This window comes from Parambassis ranga, chromosome 2 (genome assembly GCF_900634625.1).
Source record: "Parambassis ranga chromosome 2, fParRan2.1, whole genome shotgun sequence".
Taxonomy (NCBI): domain Eukaryota; kingdom Metazoa; phylum Chordata; class Actinopteri; family Ambassidae; genus Parambassis; species Parambassis ranga.
In genome coordinates, this window is record NC_041023.1 from 22,506,211 (window position 1) to 22,524,846 (window position 18,636).

The 18,636-nt window shown below is 42.8% G+C and overlaps 1 protein-coding gene across 12 annotated transcripts in view; it reads right to left on the reverse strand.

The window, feature by feature from the left end:
- syt1a (synaptotagmin Ia) overlaps positions 1-18,636 on the reverse strand; it is a 133,398-nt gene that overhangs the window by 38,600 nt on the left and 76,162 nt on the right. For 2 of the 12 annotated variants that reach the window (XM_028400018.1, XM_028400016.1), the window contains exon 1: positions 1,942-2,182. The exons of 3 other annotated variants lie outside the window; for them this stretch is intronic. In XM_028400018.1, coding sequence (XP_028255819.1) covers positions 1,942-2,155 — 214 coding nt within the window. In that variant the 5' untranslated portion in view covers positions 2,156-2,182. Of the gene's footprint in view, positions 1-1,485; positions 1,740-1,941; positions 2,183-2,680; positions 2,764-18,636 lie in introns of those variants that run through there. 7 more of the 12 variants (XM_028400022.1, XM_028400026.1, XM_028400024.1 and 4 more) reach the window with 5 other exon arrangements.

Sequence of the window (18,636 nt, forward strand, 5' to 3'; positions counted from 1 at the left end):
GTGGTAAGTCATCATGTCTTCAGCTTAGAAGCTAAAGATCTTACAGAAGATCGTGTTTCCACTACTTACAGCTATTCCCCCAATAGGGGGACATTTGTGTGGTTCTAGCTGTGAAGATTTAAGGCTTGTGGAGGATACCTTATTTTTTTTTTTCAAATTTGCTGTCTGGGCAAAAACCAATCATCTTGTGTACAGAGCAACTTAAGTGGGACATTGTTATTTAGAGACAGTTTCTAACTCAAAGGGAGAGCTGCAGTCTTTACTTATTAAACAGGAGACAAAAACAGTGGCGTAAATGTTTTGTCAAAGACAAATCAAAAGAGGCGAAGACACACAGAAATGCGTTGTAGAAGTTCTTTCACTTAAATAAGGGAGCACAGTGCAGACTCTGCTCCTTATTCTTAGACTAAAACACAAACTGGATATCATTCTGATATGAATCCAGAATCATGGCATTATGACAATAACATGTTTATGAAGTCACGTTTTGGGCCTTAGGTGTGACAGTCAACAGTTGTGGAGAGGTTTTTAAACCATTTTCAGATTCGATTACGGTTCAGAGCATGGGAATTCCTGTTGTTTATAAAGTAATCCTCAGAAAGACACTTAGTGATTGCTTTACACATCTGGATGAACTAATAATCATAGCAAGGACACTTGTTTTGATCCAAAGGGAGCTCTAAATGTGTAATTACAATAAATGATGCAGAAAAAACTCTCTAAGCAAATTAAAGCTTTTATTTGCATGCATAATGGAGTGCTGCTGCATCGAACAATTAAGACCCAAGATCTCAAACTGGGGAGAAATTCAGCAGATAAACTGGAACATTTTCAGTAATTCCACACTTTAGAGCTTACATTTCATTATACAACAGTTATGACTCATTATTGAATTAATCTGTCTCTTTCTCCTTACATCAGTATTAAAGGTAGCAACACAAAGCCTGGGCTTAGTCATCAGTGCCATGTAGATAATGGGTCTACTGACTCAATGTATTTCTTAAATGAAGGGGCCTTACGTTGGTTTTTCAAGTAACCTTGTTCAAGGCTGAGAAACACTCTCACTACTTTAAAACCGTTCACCTTCTATTCAAACCTCTACAGGGCATTCACAGAAGATAACCAAAGCACTACGCTGTTGTCAGCTGCAAGCATGCAATAAAAAACCCAGCAGCTATACAGTATAGTAACCAAGTAGTTGTACCTAAGTATGCAAGCAATGCTCCATGAATATGGATCTAAGGCTGGATAATGCCATTGACTTACTTAAACCTGGCCAAAAACGATCATATAACCAGCAGCAACCACCAGGATCTGTTCTGTTAGAAGTACATCTAAGTTATTCTCTTTTTTGGACAGCTCTGTCTATAATCCACAGAATAAAAAAGGCAAAAAGGCAAAAGCTGGGTAACTTTCTGCATATAAATGTAACTAATCAGTCTGACTACTCTTGTAGAAAAACCATTTTATGCATAAAGCCCCTACCTGCTCCTCAGACAAACTCTGAATCCTTCCTCCGTCTCTTTCTGTTTTTACTCTACATCAAATAAAACATCACCAGCAGCAGAACAATTGCTGTGTCAACGCTGCTTCACAAGAACAAGAAAAACCTCAATTTTATGGAGTGGCGACAACACGTGTCAAATCCCGAACCAAGACACAAACTTCACAAACAGTACACTGCAGGTACAAAGGCTAATATCCCACCTAAACATTGGTAAAGTGGATGAGTTAGTGAATTGGCACGTTAATAACAGGCTGTCAGTCGAAGTGCCCACCACCATCTGACAGTTAGAGGGTAGTACTTTGAGCCAGTGTGGTTACACATGCATATACACACATAGTAAGTCACGTAAATGATTGTCAGGTGAGCTGAGATAAGAGGAGGCAGAGAATGCCTCGTGGCCACTTCCCCTTGTCCATTGCAGCCTCTTTACTCACCTGAAGCCAATCTCAGGGGGTAATGGAACTGGAAAAAGTTATTAACCCTGCTTTGCAGCAAGGGCAGGACAGCTCTATTAAACCAGCGCACAAAGATTTCCCCATTTTCAATTACTGCTTCCGAAGCACTAGGGAAAGTTAGAAAAAAAAAGCGGGCTTGTTGTGTGCCAGAGAGAAGGACTAAGGGGTCCCAGATCCCAGCAGCTCTTATCATCTACTTTTGCTCGTTGTACCGCGCAGGTCTGACACACTCCCTGGGTTGTCAGAGGATATGTTCGGTCTATTTATATGACAAACACTGCGGGGGAGGTGGGGGCACATACACTGCAGAAAATGGGCCTGTCAGCCAGGGGCTAAATGAGAGCCTGGAGACTAAAGAGCAGCAACACGGGTCGTGAAAACCCTGGAGGATCCTACGATTAGATCCCGATTCTGCCCTCAAATAATGTTACAATGATTTAAATCAATACCCTGACATTTAAAAAATCTCTGTAGCCCAGGTGCTAGGAGAGCTTTGGCTCTAATCATAGACGCCTTTGTTGGTGGAGATTCCTCTGGTCGGATTTTAAGATGAATATTTCTGCCTTTCTGATAAAGATTACTCATAAACTGCTGGGGATTTGCACTGGTCCTGTGTCTCTGCCCCCACATTTACTAGGCAAACAACAGAGATCAAACACCACAGCTGGTTGACTGTTGACAGATACAGTTTGAAGTAGCTCAAAAATGCACCTCCTACCATTGGCGACCCTTAGCCCTGGTTGCGTGCTTTGTTGGCTGTGAGGCCTGAGAGGTTGGAGCACGGCGGAGGTTGGGGGCGAGGACTAACACAGCAGTGCCTGGGGAGTTATGTCTGTTGGAATCAACCTGATGTAGGAGGCGAGGCCAGAGGCCATGGTGCAACTACGGATAGGTTAGTCACGCAGATGAAAAAAAAGGGCGATTTGCTCAGCCACTGCCTACCTCCGGGGTCGTCCTACAGGGAAATCTGCTTGGTAACCACAGGCTGTGTGCAGGCCTGGGAGCTGATTCATATGGAGGTTTTAATGGTCAAGGAGCGAGACGGAACCTTGCTGCAATACTGATGCACTCCAGGGATTACAAAGAGCACAAGGTGTACAATGCCAAGATTCAGAGCGGTCCTCCTTAAAGACACAGCAAGGTCTGTATTCATAGTAGCTCCTGTTTGATTTTGGCTTACACTAGTGATAAGACAAGACGTGACCATTTAATCTTGGAGTGTTGAGCTCAGCGGAGGCGCGACCTAGAGCAGATGCCCTGTAGCTTTGAGTCTATTTAGCTGCCACCTCCTCCAGCTTGATTCTTTCTCCTTCGTCTTCACGCCCACTAGTTCACGCCTCCCCTCCGCTGCAGGGTTCAGCTGCAGACATCACAACTGACACGGTTTGTCAAATAATCATACGCAAAGGTGGAACTTCAAGTACAAGTCTCCACACCTTAAAATATTCATTGCTTTTGAGTACAAGCAGTGCTGTTTGTTTTTTGTGGTTACAGCTGAAGCTGCTGCCTTTTGTCATTGTCTCTGCCACCCATCTCAGAAAGACACTACTCCAGAGCTGCTAATGCTGTTCTCAAACAGACGGCTCTTCAAGTGCTCTTTGCAGCCACTTGGCAGCTGACCTTTTAATTCCGTTTAAAGTGTGGGGTGTGTGCTCTTTACTGATGATGTCGCTCAAATAAGAAATGGTTAAGCGGCCCACTGACTAAGAGATGAAGAGGAGCTGTCTCATCAGAGCTGTCACTTGAAAAACGATCAGATTCAAATTCAAATGAGGACAAATCTCAGCTTAATTGTGTGTTTAAGTGATATTTTTCCCTGCTACTACAGAACTAACTAAACAAATTTTAACTTGCCTTGACATTTAAAAAAAAAAAAAAACAACAAAACACACACTGCCTTATTTGATTTACTATTTGGCAAAGATGGATAGAGTGTGTGACTTTCAAGATTGAGAGTTTATGCCGAAGGGCTAAATTACACAGCTAAAGTGTGTATTTGTTAGAGAGGAGGGTGAATTCTAGGTCATCAAACATCAGCATTCATCTTCATCTCCTAAATTGGCTGCATCACATGCACCCACGTCCTGAATCTAATTGACACCTTCAAACAGACTGGTGGTCTGATTTCACGTTTGAGTCACAGGAATGCTGAACCCTCCTCTCCTTATAACACAAACATGAAGACAGGTTTCTAACCTGATAAAGTGTCATGGAGTGACGAGAGAGTGTGATTAGAAGGTGGCAAACACTTCAGGTTCAGAAATAACAGTCCAAGTGTCGGCGATCTGCCGTTGCACACAGATGTGGATGGAAGAGACTAAAGTGATTAGGATGATTATATGATGCTTCACAGACACACCTTCACATCCTGACTTTGTCTTCATTCTCCTCTCCTACTGTCTGCTTCCTTACCCACTTTTTATTTTCTGTCCATTAGAAAGCCTCTCCCCCTGCCCGGCACCCTTTCATACGCCTACAGCCTCTCACAACATTTCCTCCCACGCACTCTGTTTGAAAAACAGCATGCCTGCCAATGTCCAGCAAGCTCAATAATTGTCACAAAATTATAATTGAGCTCTGCTCATTTTTTCCCCTACCAGCACAAAGTAAATAATGTGCCCAATGAATATCCAGTGAATGGGAATTTAACCTTTTTAGCAGGAAAAAAAAGTAAAAGATGCTATCATTTCCCACCTTTTTTATTGAACGAAGAGAGAGCTGTCAGATTGGATCTCACTGCTCCTAACACAACAGCCTCCCTAAATCATATTCCGCAGCACCAGGTTGGCTTGAGAAGTCAGGCTGAACTCATGGAGAGTGGTGGCAGCTTGACAGATAACATTGTGAGGGTGACTTTGAAATAAACAGGCATTGTGACCAACGCTCTTTCAGCTTATCATTTGCCATCAGGCGTCGCCTGACGCTGCATTAGCATGAGTTTTGATTTTCTCATTTGGGAGAAGCTCTCTCATTTGCGAGCCTGCTGTTATCGCCTCGACCCCAGGTCTGAGAAAAAAAACTCCAGCCGTACAGAGAAACAGAGCTGCATGTAAAAAGAGAGAGAAAGGAGACAGATGTGCCTGTCGTACGTATATATATCTCATCTTCTTCGCTCAGTTGTGGCTAAAGCACTGGTGTTATTGGGTTTTTAGCCACACATGGCACACACTTGACAGGCAAACTAGATTCCATCAAGGAGATTTCTGTTCCTGTGAACACTGATTGGGATCAGATGCAGCAATATCATGACAGCCCCTGAAATTGGGTTGAAATTGCTCCTCAAAAATACTGTCTACGGGTATGTAATGGAGAGATGGAGCTCTGAGATGGATGTATGCACGGATGAAAATAAGATATTATGAGGATGCTGTGCTTATAGAGGCAACCTTTGCATGCAGCATATATCCGCATGTTTGATCCTCATGTGGATCTTTATTTAAACTCAATGGCATTAAAGTCTATCATTAAAAACATTCAAAACTGATGCCAAAGAGGTCCTCTATGTGTTACAATGTACTATATTCCACATTTTTGGGCAGTAAATGATCGTTTTCTTTAATTTTGTGTACAAAACCATCTTCTTTTATGCTTGTTCTGCTAGCTCACAAACTGCAGATGCATTGGAAACACTCCTTGCTACCAGATGAACATTAAAAAGCAAAAAAAAAAACATTAATCCGTCCTGTCCTGTGAACGCTTCAGGGCTCCACAACACAGCCAGTCGCCGACCTCTGACCCCTTTTAGCGGAGCAACAACCCAACATACTGGTCTTGACACTAGGAGACAGATTTATAAAGCATGATGAGCCCGGTATTGGCAGACCACAGCTCCGAACCCAAACATCTGCTGTAATGGTACCTCCAGGCAACAACATAGAACACCTCCTCCTCCTCCTCCTCCACCTCCCACAGCCCACACGATAATTATCACTGCTGGCCGTGGCCAAAGCCAGCAGTGTAGCATCCATGCTGCCATGTCCAAGTAACGCTTCAGTGGATTTTGGGTAGTGGATGGTCCTGTGATTAAAATAAATGAGGTCTATGGGGTGTATGTTCTTTGGAAGAAAGCGTGCCAGATATTAATTTGGTTATAATTTGCACTGATCCGTGTAAACTCTTGGGTTTTTTTTTCTTTTGTACTGGGAGCTGTTGGTGTTGTTGCTCTGGTGACAAAAATCATCTCTGTGGTTTCATTTATCTTCTTTGCAGTTAAACACAAAAACACTGAACTACAACAATACAACAACAATAAAGGCTAACAGAACAAATTGGAAAGGCACAAATAAACATATCTGAGTCAAGCACCAACCAGGGCTGAAAACCTTAAGTACAAACTGCAGTTCCTCACATGGCCACTTGAGGCTGGCTCCAGCATAAATAAAGGTTAAAAGGTTAAGGTTAAAAAAATTTGTGTTTTTTATGTTTATGTGGCCTTAGTTACAGGTAGCTTAGCCTGTCAGATATGTTTACTCTTTGATTTAGTTTACATAAACACAATTTGAGATCCATATATGATGTCTTCTTTCTCTAAAAACAATGTTTTTTTCAGTCAGCCATCTTGCACACAGTTGTGATTCCTTTCTGGCTCTGCCTGCTCAGTTCTGCGACACCCCAGATTATTCCATCCTGGAGGCTCTGCAACAGAATTTGTAAACTCCAATCTGTGTACTTTTCACAGAACTGCATCTGACACACCACTCTGTCAGAGTGGATCCGGCCCAGGCCCAACACAACAACACATCCACTTTCACTGCGAGTCTTAATTCCAAGTGGGCTGCTGAAATCCCCCCCACTCCTCCTAGTATATAAACCTCTCTGCCTTGGCTTCTCATGAGTCACTGAGTCCTCTGACTTCGCTGAGCCCCCATGTATAGATTCTCCTCAACACTTTTTTTTTATTTTACAAAGACGAAGTGTGAAGATTTCACATAGATTCAATTGTGATGTTTGCTCATTCAAATGCAGAGCAAAAGCTCTCACAGATGACTATGACTAAAGCAGCGAGATGTCGAACAGATGCTGCAAACACTTAAGCCTTTTGTCTACTTGTTTATATTCAAAGCAGAACTATCAGCTGCAGCGTGAGAGTCAGCATGCTGGGGATCAAAGGGGGCAAAAAGTACAGGGAAGATTTTTGTGCAGCCTTTTCATAAGCTTTAGCTCCAAAAACAAAACAACCTCCTCTTGTAGGCTGTTGTGGGAGTGCCTGTCTATCATCCGTTGCTCTTCCTTTAAGCAGACATTAACCCCAAAACTCATTATTTATTTAAAACTTAATATATAGTTATATAGTTTTAGTAAGTTTAAATAGGAATGAAAAGCAGCTGACAATTATGAAGTGTAATTCCTATTGATCCAAGTGTGATTTAACAGTTCACTGAGTGGGATGTTTGGCCAGAGAAGAGAGTGCCCCCTGAGGGAGATGAAAAGAGCTGCAGACACGGAGTGACACGGCGAGTGGAGTGTAATGAAATACAAGTGAAGGAGGAAGCCAGACGAAATAGGGAGAAGTGCCTTTTTTCACTCCGTCTTGTCAGTGTTGCGCTCGGGTCAGACCACATAGGGCTGACACTGGACTTGTACGGAGGCAGGAGGCAGGCCCTGGAACTGGCTCGGTCAGGGGAAACATGCCTCTGAGAGCAATTACGGGGCCAATTACTTTCTTCTTCTGAAGGATGGCGTGTCAGGACTTGCCATGCTGTAGTGTGGAATCTTTTCTGACATCCATTCCCAGCAACAACCCATCCTGATGCCTTTTATTTCCTCTGTATGGGGCTAGAAAACAGAGAGGCACTAGGAGAAGACAAGGAGAAGACTAGAGGGGCTGCAAATCTGCCAAGATTTTATGATTAGGAATGAATACAGTGAAAAGCAGTTAACCTTCATTATCTGTCACACCCTGTCTGTTTTTTAATAATATTTAATAAACCAAGATTTTTAGAAATTAAAATCAGCCTTTTAATTACTAAGTCAGAGTGCCATTTGCTAATTTAAATAATGAGAAGTGACAATGTGAGACAGGATGGGCTGCTGTGATAATTCTTATTTTTAGTAAACAGGAGGTGGAGCTGGATTGGAGGGATATGTTCCCAGTGAGACGTCTCAGCGGAGAGCCAGTTTGGCACCAGCAGAATGCCAGTCGGCCTCCACTGGGCACCGTCAAACAGTCATGTCATTCCGCGGTGGCCCAATCCGATCAGGCAGAGAAGAGTCCGGCGGAGTGGAGGTCAAAGCACACAAAAGCACACCGTTCAAATCCTCACCGCTGCTCCCCTTCTGACAGCACTCATGTGGCTACACCAAGGCGCCGAGAGGAGCCAAAGCAATTACTTTCTGCCTCGAAATCGACTCTCATATATGCACAAGGTAAAATGAGCAGCTAACAAAGATGAGACAGAAACATAATACAAACAAAGGGTCCTGTTTTGATAATCGGCAATCACTATATTCATGTCTTACCAGACGTCTGCAAACCTCAGTGAGTCCTTCTAATAGTCCCATAGATATTTAACTCCCCAGAGTTTGGACTCAACTAACTGAATAGAGGATTTTAACTGCCACTAATACATTAAAATAATTCTGCATGCTGTATGGTCCGTGTTAATTGATTTCCCACCACCTCACATTGCTTTAGTTTCTGCGTTGCGCTTGGAGATGGCATCTCTCGCCCTGTGCGTTTTATGTACGTCATATCTGGTGTAGCAGATACGCTTCTGCTGGGTTTTGTTATCTCACACCCTCTGGGGTGTTTTGTGCTCTATACTGAGTACACATGAGTGAAAGGAACCTTCTCTGTTGCCATTTACAACAATAATCATGCTTCCAATAAGCAGTAATAACATAATAGCTACAGTAACTACACTGCAGCCATGCTGGAGGATTATTATGAAGTGATGCAGTGAATCATAACAACAATCACAGGAATAAAAAGTGCCATTACGCGGCAGAAAAATATAGTTGTTTAAAGGTTAGCAACAGAAGTGCTGGTTGCTAAGTGACATCAGACGAATAGTGAGTGGTTACACATCTATACTTACAGGCACATTTCATCCCCCACCCCATACAAACACACATTCAGGTTTCACTTACTCATCCCTGTACTTTTCTCTAAAATGTTTATCAACAATACGGCCTCTCCCTCCCACCACAATCCGAATCCCAGGCCTCTCCTCCTCCTCAGCTCTGTGTGTGTATGTGTCTGCAGCCCTTATTACCTCAGATCTCACTGCGATTGGACCTGCCCTGCTCCACCAGGGGGACCCAAATACTGTAAGCGTGGGCCTGGCCCTCTCCTATAACTATAAGCCACGGTGACCTTGGAGTGAGGCGCAGCACCCTGGGAGCCCACAGAATGAACAATATGGGGCAGGGAGGGAGCCGGGCATCCAAACAGCCCATTACCATACATAATACGGGCGCTCTGCTGCGCCAAGCCAGAAACCTTACAGCTCTACCATCTTCCTCATTTTATCCTGCCGGAGAAGAAGAGGGGGGGGGGATCTTTCCCAGAGCTCGTGCAGTCTGGCCAAAGAGGTAGAGACCAGAGAGTACATGAATAAAGGGACTGGTTCGCTCCAGGCAGAGCTGAAATTGGTCTATTACACCGCTCCATTTGAGATCAGTGTGGGAGGGGAGTGGCAGGGCCAAGCACTGAGGGTTTTCCCTTTTTTGCTTTCTTCTGCCTCTGCCCTTTGTATTCTGAGGCCAGGATGTGTTACAGGAAATACTGTGGGATGCATTTGCTGCCACAAACACAGAGAAATGTATCTGTGTTGAAGCCGGGTGTCCTAGTTTCACATCCTTGTTACAATGCACTGATAAAGACTTTCACATCATGTCGTGTAGGACAATATCACTAATCACCTCTACTGCTATTCAGTTCAATGACTTAAGTGGAAGCAGGAATGGAGTGGGTATTATTAGCTTAAATTGAATATATGAAATTGCTGCTGGTATTACATTCAGCTTTGACTAACCATGATTATAGAGATGGATCAGCTCCTATATTGAGCTAAAATATGTTTTATTATAACACTACAAGCAGTGCAGCTGGAGTATAAGAGCACTGTTCATCAGGCATTTTCTTTGTCATAATGGTAAATCCGAGCTGCCGCTCGACCTTCGTCTGATGGCACATTATTTTATAAAAGAAGTGTATTAACAGCAAATAAAATGCAGACTTTCAGGTATTATCTATGAACTAAAGAGCTTCATCTGATGAGAAATAAGCAAGTCTCGGCACACAAGCTATCTGCACTAACACTAAGGACCATACAATCAGGCAGCATTGTCGTTGGAGTGGGACCCTCTCCTGCATGATCATTAGGCAAAATGGAGACGCAGGCTTGGAGAGCAGGAGAGTGTTATCTGTCGTGATTTCCACAGATTTAGAAAAAGTGGCATGCTATATTATCTTTGCTGCTGTGTAATCATCTTTGAAATGCAAAGACTTGTGCTCTGCCTAGAATGCTATCAGGATCGGTAAAGGGGATAAAGGGTTTTGCAGCAGATTTCAAGAAGCTAGCCCATGGCTGAGGTGTTCCAAAGGCTGCCAAAATACGGGGTAGAAGGGAGGAGATACTTTTTGCACCACTGCACTGTTTACCTTTACCTTTTTACTTTAGGTTTTGATATAAAAATATACTTGGGTAAGTAAAAAAGATATCATGGTTTGGGATTTTCTTGATTTACTGCCTGTAAAAAGGAGAGGCTGTTAACATCTCATGGCATCTATTGCTGCCACTCAAGCACTTCCACTGAAGTCAGTAGAACTACAGTGGAAGACTAACAATAAAATGCTACCATAGCTTTGCAGTGTGGTGTTTTGCGTTCAGGAGAGGGGGTGAAGCCTTTTTGTTATTTACTCAGTTTAAAAGCTGGTGACCTGAGAAGTTAAAAAAAAAGGAAAGAAAGAAAAAACAGAAAAAAAAGAGCAGAGCATGATCAAGGTCAACCTCCAAACTCGGAGAAGTAGTCTGCTAAAATTATAGGGGCCATTCTCTATAATGACTGCCCGGAGGTAAACAGAATTAATCAAGATTACTGGGCAGTGTGGCTGGAAGGTGGCTCGCTGTAGGGAGAGAGAAAAGGCTGAGACTCAGCACTAGTCGTCAGCTTAGAGCGCCACTCAGATAAACAGGTGATTTATAGGAGCCATTAATAGTGAGGGGCAGCCCACACATCTCATTACACAAGTTAGATTGTTTATGGTTGGTAAAGAAGCTGTGGCTTTACTGTTAAGAATGAGGATATTCAATCATGAGTCTGGCTTGATCTAAAAGGTCAAACAGGGAAAACTGGGATGAAAATAAAGGAAGGAAGGGGGTGAGATTGCTGCATGTTATGACTTGGCTTAAGGCGTGCAGCCTCAAAATACCCTTCCTCATGTTTGATCATGTTTATTGTCTTCAGCCATCTGCAGCTGACAACCCTTGACTGAACAAGCTGTTAGTTATCCCAAGAGGGAGTGTGGAGAATTATCCATACTTGTTCAGAAAGTAAAAAGCAAAACTGCAGGCGATCTATAGGACTGCTGTAAGGCCAGATATCTTGACTTCTTTAAACTGACTGTAATCAGGTGTTGTTCACTGGGAAAACCCACGAGGGAAACAACATCACCCTGTTTGATGCCGTAACACCAGCTGGAATGTATTCCTGTGACATTTAAGGGAATTAGAGGTGTTAGGAAAAATGACAACCGCTTTGTCTCTGTTAAAGAGCTTAACCAAGACACGCCGAACAATTCTGTGTGGCTCTCACACCAGCTTTGAAACACAAAAGGCAACGAGTCTGGTGGCGCTTGAGTGCACCACTTCATCATAAACAAGTAAGAGACTGCAAAAATAACAGCTGATACTACAGACATCTGACAGTGAGAGTACCTACACAAACCCCCTTCTCTCTGAGGGGGTCACAGAATATCACAGGACATCTGTCTGCGGTGTGGGATAAGTGATAAGTGGTACACTAGCTCATTAGCATGCTAACATTGGTTAGCATTCATGTGTTTTTTTCCTATGGCTATGTATTTATTACATTTACTCAACCTAAATAACCTACCTTTACCTCTACCTATTACAGTCCTGCTCTATAGAAAATGCACAAAAACAGGAATTCCTTCAACTTCAGATATCAACATTAGCTAAGTTAGCTCAAATGTCCTCAACATCTGTCTAATTGGACTCCTCTCAGCATCCTCCGGCTCCCTCCAGATGTCTCCTACTGCCTCCATAAATCTCCTTCTAAATTGGACTGATTTTTCATGTGAATGAGGGTGTGTGAGAGTCTCTGCCCTATTCTGACCTTCAGCTGTGGGCCAACAGTCCAGACTGATCAGGCAAAGAGAAAACCAACTGCCAGCGCTGTTTCGTCCGCTGTCAGGTGTTGACAAGCTGCATAAACATCCCGAGTGAGGAGCGTGGCTCACCTGAGGGGCAAAAGCCACAAAGGATGATCTGCCGAGTCACTCAGATGTTAACAAGTTCTGTTAGGCTAAAAATCCAGGATACGAAATGCTCTGTTAAGGACGTCTGCATCCAGAAGGTTTAGCTTGGTTTTTTTCCTACAACCTCTCAGTTCTCAGTTACCTGATTTGAAAATATAGCTTTTCCTCATGAATTGTGTGCATGTAATGAAAGTCTTTCTGTGATATAACAGAGCAGCAATGTGATCTCTATGCAAATCAATTGAATGCACTGTAAAGAGAAGGCCTGTTTGGAATGATTGACACAAATATGATTGGTCTATTAGCCTATCAGTCATGCTATTAAGGTCTGCCATTATGAATCAGGCTTGATGGCTTGTGATTGGACACTAATGCATGTTGGGCTCATTAGTCTTTACTGTTCTCGGTGGATCTGTCCAGATCCAAATCAATGAACTCCACTTTTTTAAAAGGACTGTAACAGCTGTGACCTTTGGTGGAGGGAGGTCAATGCAATGCCAACTTCCCCTCCAATTGATTAACAGAACAACGAGGCTTCACCTGCTATCAAACAGTTTGGATCCTCGAGCTGCTTCACAGCATCAAACATTCTCGCTCACACACAGCTGTGGGCATGAATTATTTACAAAGGCAAGTTATAGTGATCTGTAGATAATGTAGAGGGCTTCAGGGCTTTATGTACATAGCCAAGAAAAACCAATCCTGGGCATGTGATCCTAACCTGTAATTATACATGCGGACGCTAATTTCCCACAAGGGAGGATGCTGTGAGCCTCTCTCTCCTGCCCCCCTTAGTGCTATGACAACAATGTCCCCTTACACAAAGACACACACCTTCATACACACACACACTCTGTTGACCAGAGAGCGGCTGATGCCTTCCAGGCATATGTCTTGTCAGTACACAGAAAAAAAACTTCATTATGGTGAAATAAATGTGTCCTCAGCCTCAGTAAAAGGTGCTCTTTTACAAACAGTATTGAATTATACAGAAACGGACACTGCTGCTTAGTCCAGCAGTGCTTCTGGATGAGGCTCTTGATGTGTGTTGAAAGCCCAGGCAAACTCGTTGGCTTGTGAAGCATGCTTTTGATGGTTTCCCTGAGAAACAGTGCGTGGCTCTGTATTTTCTCTCCGAAGCTGCTTCTTTTTTTCTTTTTTTTTACCTTCCCTGACGTGATCCTATTTTGAATGGACCTCTGCGGTAATAAGGTCATTTGTCTTGTGCAAAGGCAAAAAGGATCTATAGTTGTCATACCCTGAGCTGGAGATAAATGTGAATGGCTAAGAAAAGAATTTATGCAGTCATGTCTCTCCTTTCTGTGTAAGATAGAAAAAAAAACAAAAGAGTGAAAAAAGAGGCAATTAAAACTGCAGTGGATGTCTTCCATTCACATATTAATCACCTGGACAACAATATACATCACGGTGCACCGTTTATGTAAAGCCAGAATTAAATGCATGTCGTCACTGTCTCCAGACTGTAATGAACCACAGTGTCCTACGTGGACTCTATAGTGTCGATGGTGTGTACCTGTGCAGTGTAGGTGTTTTTATTTATTCAGTGGCTCAAATGTTAGGCTCGTCAATTGGTAACTCTGGTACACTCATCCAGTTTCTGCACATTATTTTCAGTTCCAATAACTACATGATTTTTTTCCTCTTTAGATTAACCAAATAGTAAAAGTGACTTTATATACAGCCAGTATTTCAACTGGTTTAGGTAAAAATGACAAAAGAACAAACAAAATGCTCACTGTCCACAGGTGATCACACCACCAATGGGTTGTGCAGCCTCAGCTCTTCTTCCTCTAAAACCAAAGTGCACGTTAAAAACAAAATGGATTGTTTATCCACTGCTGCTAAAACCTCGTCTGTCATTCCTGTTTAGTAAATAAATAGCTTATAGCTCTGGTGGCACACAGTACATTACAGTGCAGTACCTCCGGTAGTGTGTAGTATGTGAATAGATGCAGCGAGCTCCGACCCCACAGGCCGGCTCTGCAGCCACATGCAAGCATTTCTTCTTTCACCCGGCAAATTCCTGGCCGCGGCTTTTTATGTCATAATTTCCTTGGATCGGGCAGGAATGAGTTGTTTTCACAGCTATGGTGGGAATGTGATTATCATACAGGGATCACGGTCGTCATGGAAACCAAGGATGGCACATGGTGTTAAGCCGTCCCTTACACATCCTAGAACACTGGGAATTAGTGTGAAAATTCTGCTCCCTTAAAAATAAAGATGTGACAAATTCCATCTTTCATGTTGAGTGCTTTCCTTGCATGTTGTTTTTGGAATAGCCTGCATGTGCAGCAGGAATACAAACAACACTGATTAATGCCATCTACAGATTATTTAAGAGGAAGATACCTCTCCTTGTTGCTGACTGGGTAACAGCTTGTCACTCTGATCATTTCTTTGTGTGGCACTATCTCTATTAATGTCTCTTTGGAGCATTTGGGAAATGACAGGCTGTAACAGCTGTTGCAGTCTGGACATACTGCAAGACAGATTTCCAAACAGATTCATGTTAGGGTACCTTTTAAATAATAAGAAAAGCTTGTCAGTAATTTAAGCCACATGTTTCTTAATACAGAAAAACAGAGAAGAAAAATCTGCTTCCAATTGAGCAGATTTTTGGACAAATTAGTGAAAATACAGACACCTGCAAACACTGTGTAGCTAAGTTAACCAATATGTGTGTGGACACGGTTTGTCGAGTCTTTAATTTTCCTTCTGTGGTGAATTTTGGGTGCACGAATTGATGCTTAATCCCCCTGAATTGGACCAGAATAACAGATTGTAAAAGCTGAAAAGATAAACCAATTATTTTCAGCTCCTAGAGTGTAGATTTGATCGGAATTCCTAAACTTGTACTGCAAATCTTCAGGTTTTTGGGCCATCGTTCTGTCGAGTATCTGAAGATACCACTCTCGGTTCTAAGTAATTGCAATGGCTACATTTTTATTTGTCAGGCTCATTACTATATAGAAAATAAGTTTATATACAAATGGTTGCAAAATAGGTACGCTGCAACATCACCAACAGGTCGCCTGAGAAGTGAATTTGCATCTCAGTGCGGGACGCTCTGTCACCATCTTGGCCAGCCTTAATCCTTTAACTCCAAAAATGGGCAAGTGGAGCATCATCAAGCAGGCAGCTGTCATAAACAGATACAAGCACTATGTTTTGACTGAGCCAGCCCTCAGGTGGCCACTCGAGGAACTGCAGTATATAAGTAACATTTCATAAAATATTCTCTCCTCCCTTTGTGCAGATGTGAATGTCCTAAAAACATATTTATTCTGATGTTAATTTTATCCTAGGAGGAGGAAACTGTGACAGACTGAGCAGCAGAATGAAAAAGCCTGCCATAATTCACACAGTGTGATATTGTTTAAGTAGATAATTCCTGGACAGTTTGTGGGACTTTTTCATTATCCTTGATGTGGCAGGTGAGAGAGGCCAGAATCTGCTTTCTCTAAGGGTGGAGAGGAGCGCAGGTGGATGGAGAGTCATCCAGGAAGATGGAAACAATGTTGTGAGGAGGAGATAAATGAAGCCGGAGTGTTTTGGCCACACCAGGAGAGGACAGCCATCTGCGAGCCCAATGCTGCAAAAAAGCTTATCTTATTACCAGCTTGTCTCCTGAAGAGGGAAAACTTTTCCCAAACCTCTGCCTCCCTCTTTGTCTTCCTGTTTTTGTTTTTGTTGTGTTTTGTAAATCGCACCTTCTCTTTATTTTCGTCTGCATTTCCATTACAATAAGAGCTTATTACAGCTCTCACTTACACCAACATGTGGATCCTGTTTATCATCCTCTCACAAGACTTCTGGTTTATAAATTATTCTTGAAAATGATCCAGTCTGGATTTCAACACACAGTCATCCATCCAGAGAAATCAGAACATGATTAATCATTAGAGGGACTGTCCAGGTCATTGATTTTGTGCAGTGTGTAGATGGAGCACCATGTGGTGTGGTGGATGCAACATCTGGGTCGACCCTGAACCTTTCGACCCCCACCCGCCTAAACAGCACTGCCTTGAGGCCACGACAAAGAGCTCCCAACTCACTGTGGTAAACACGACGATGCACAATATGCCTGCACGCACAACAAAAGACATGACTCGGAGCGCTGTCACCACTCATCACGCTGACACAAAAGAGGATGCAGCTCAGATACTGTGTGAGCGGTATAATAATGGGCAGACAGACATGATAGGATATTTTCTGGATGCTCAGAGACAAACACACAGGCCTGTCGAATGGGATCAATGTGGGAATCAATACAGGGGTGCCTGGTGTGCATAAAAGCACAGAGGAGCCGGGCAGTTTAAGAGCTAAATGACCTGACAAGGAAGGTCCTTAACCTGCAGAAGGGATCGGCCTTGTGGCCTTGCACAGGAAGTGGAGATTAATCTCAGAGAAAAACGGCGATGCTGTTTCAGTGTGGTGCTGAGCTTCCATTTTGGGAAAACATTTCTCGCACAAAGATGTGTATATGTATATGACCTAGCTGGCACCACACACTGCGCTGCCAGGCTAGATTCCCTCCTTAGTGCCAGTCAAGCTTACTAGAGCGTGATGCAGGCTGGATTGATTGATGGGCTAAAGGGGAAAAGGCAGGCGGGGTAAGAGATGTGTGCAGGGAGAGAACCTGAGGTTAGACACTGTCACTGATCTGACTGGCGAATCCAGAAAAAAAAAGAAGAGAGTGCGGGGCGTAATTCAGATCACTAAAAGCTCTTAAACCTCACAAACAGCACCAACACTTTCCAGTCAGAGAGAGAGAATAACATGACTGATATCACATTTTGTTTCCAATTACAGAGGTGCTGTAAATGCTGACCTCCATTTTTTTTCTGTCAGTGTCCATGTTGTATTAATTTCTGGCTGTGTCAGATTCGCAGTGATTGTTTGCCAAACAAATTTGAGAGACGTAATCACATGTAATGAGTAAGGACTGACTATGACTTTTTCTGACAGTCTATCTATCTAGTAATCATTCTAAAAAATGACTGGTAGTGATCAATATATTCTTTGACACATTTCTCCAGTTTATAAAAGTGATCTACAATCACAGCTGTGTGTTGGAGCTTAAAAAACTGTTACTCAAACAGGATATAAACAGCATTTTCACCTACACTGAGCAAACTTTGTCTCCACCTTCTGGCAAACTAAGCGGACCTAGCTTGGACCTTTTGAGTTATAGTTGAGAAATAATTGTTAACTATAAAGTTAAAAATACACAAGCTAGCTCGCTAACAGCATGGTGGACCGTGCTACACAGGGCTTGTACTTTCTAGAGCCTGTATAATCTTTAGACTCTCACTAAAAGCCAGTAGCATCAGCACCGGCTACCCCCTTCAGCTCTAGCCAACTAGCCTTAGCAGGTTAATGTTGGAAAGTCTGGAATATAGCTTTGTGTGAAATGCCTCCCCAGGACTGTAAATATACTGTTTATTTTCCACCTTTTTGTTTTTGCACAGACTAATAACCTGAATAAAACATCAAAAATGACAAACAGCAAAGTGCAAAATATACAGACATGGTTCTGCATTTTTTGTAGGATGCTGCAACAAAAACGTAAAGCACCAGTCTGCTTTCTCAGACAGCAACCGATGTATTAGTGAGTTTTACCATCTGAAAGCAGTAACAGCTCAAGGTGGCCCTAGCACTCACTCCCTTAAGACATTTTATTCCTGAGGCTGAACTCTGACCACACGCTGACTGTTGGTGGAAGCGGTGAATTAGCACAGAGTATTCAGTGAATGTCAAACTCAAGACACCATAATCCAGCAGCTCACTCTGCATGAACTGTGCTCGCACTGTGCATTCTGGGTAATTTGCTTCTCTTGGGGGGTTTATCATATCAGGAGCCAGAGAGGTTATTTATACTGACAGTTATGGAAGAGTAAGAGAGCGAGGCAGGTCTTGATTTACACTATCTGGAGGATAGATAGATTTCTGAACGATCACTCTTATAGTTTTAATTACAAAACTGTAATCTGGTTAACAGGTGCCAATTCATTTACTGTGATTTAACTTTAACAGGCTCATGATGAAAAGCTGTTTGTCACCATTCTTCTCACACAGGCACTCACAGGTAATAGACTCAAATGTGGAAGGAGAAGATTTTGTTCACATTTTGAGAAACAGAACAGAAACAGCGCATACTTCTGTCTCTCAAAAAAAAATCAGTCACGACTTTTGGCAGTGGGTGA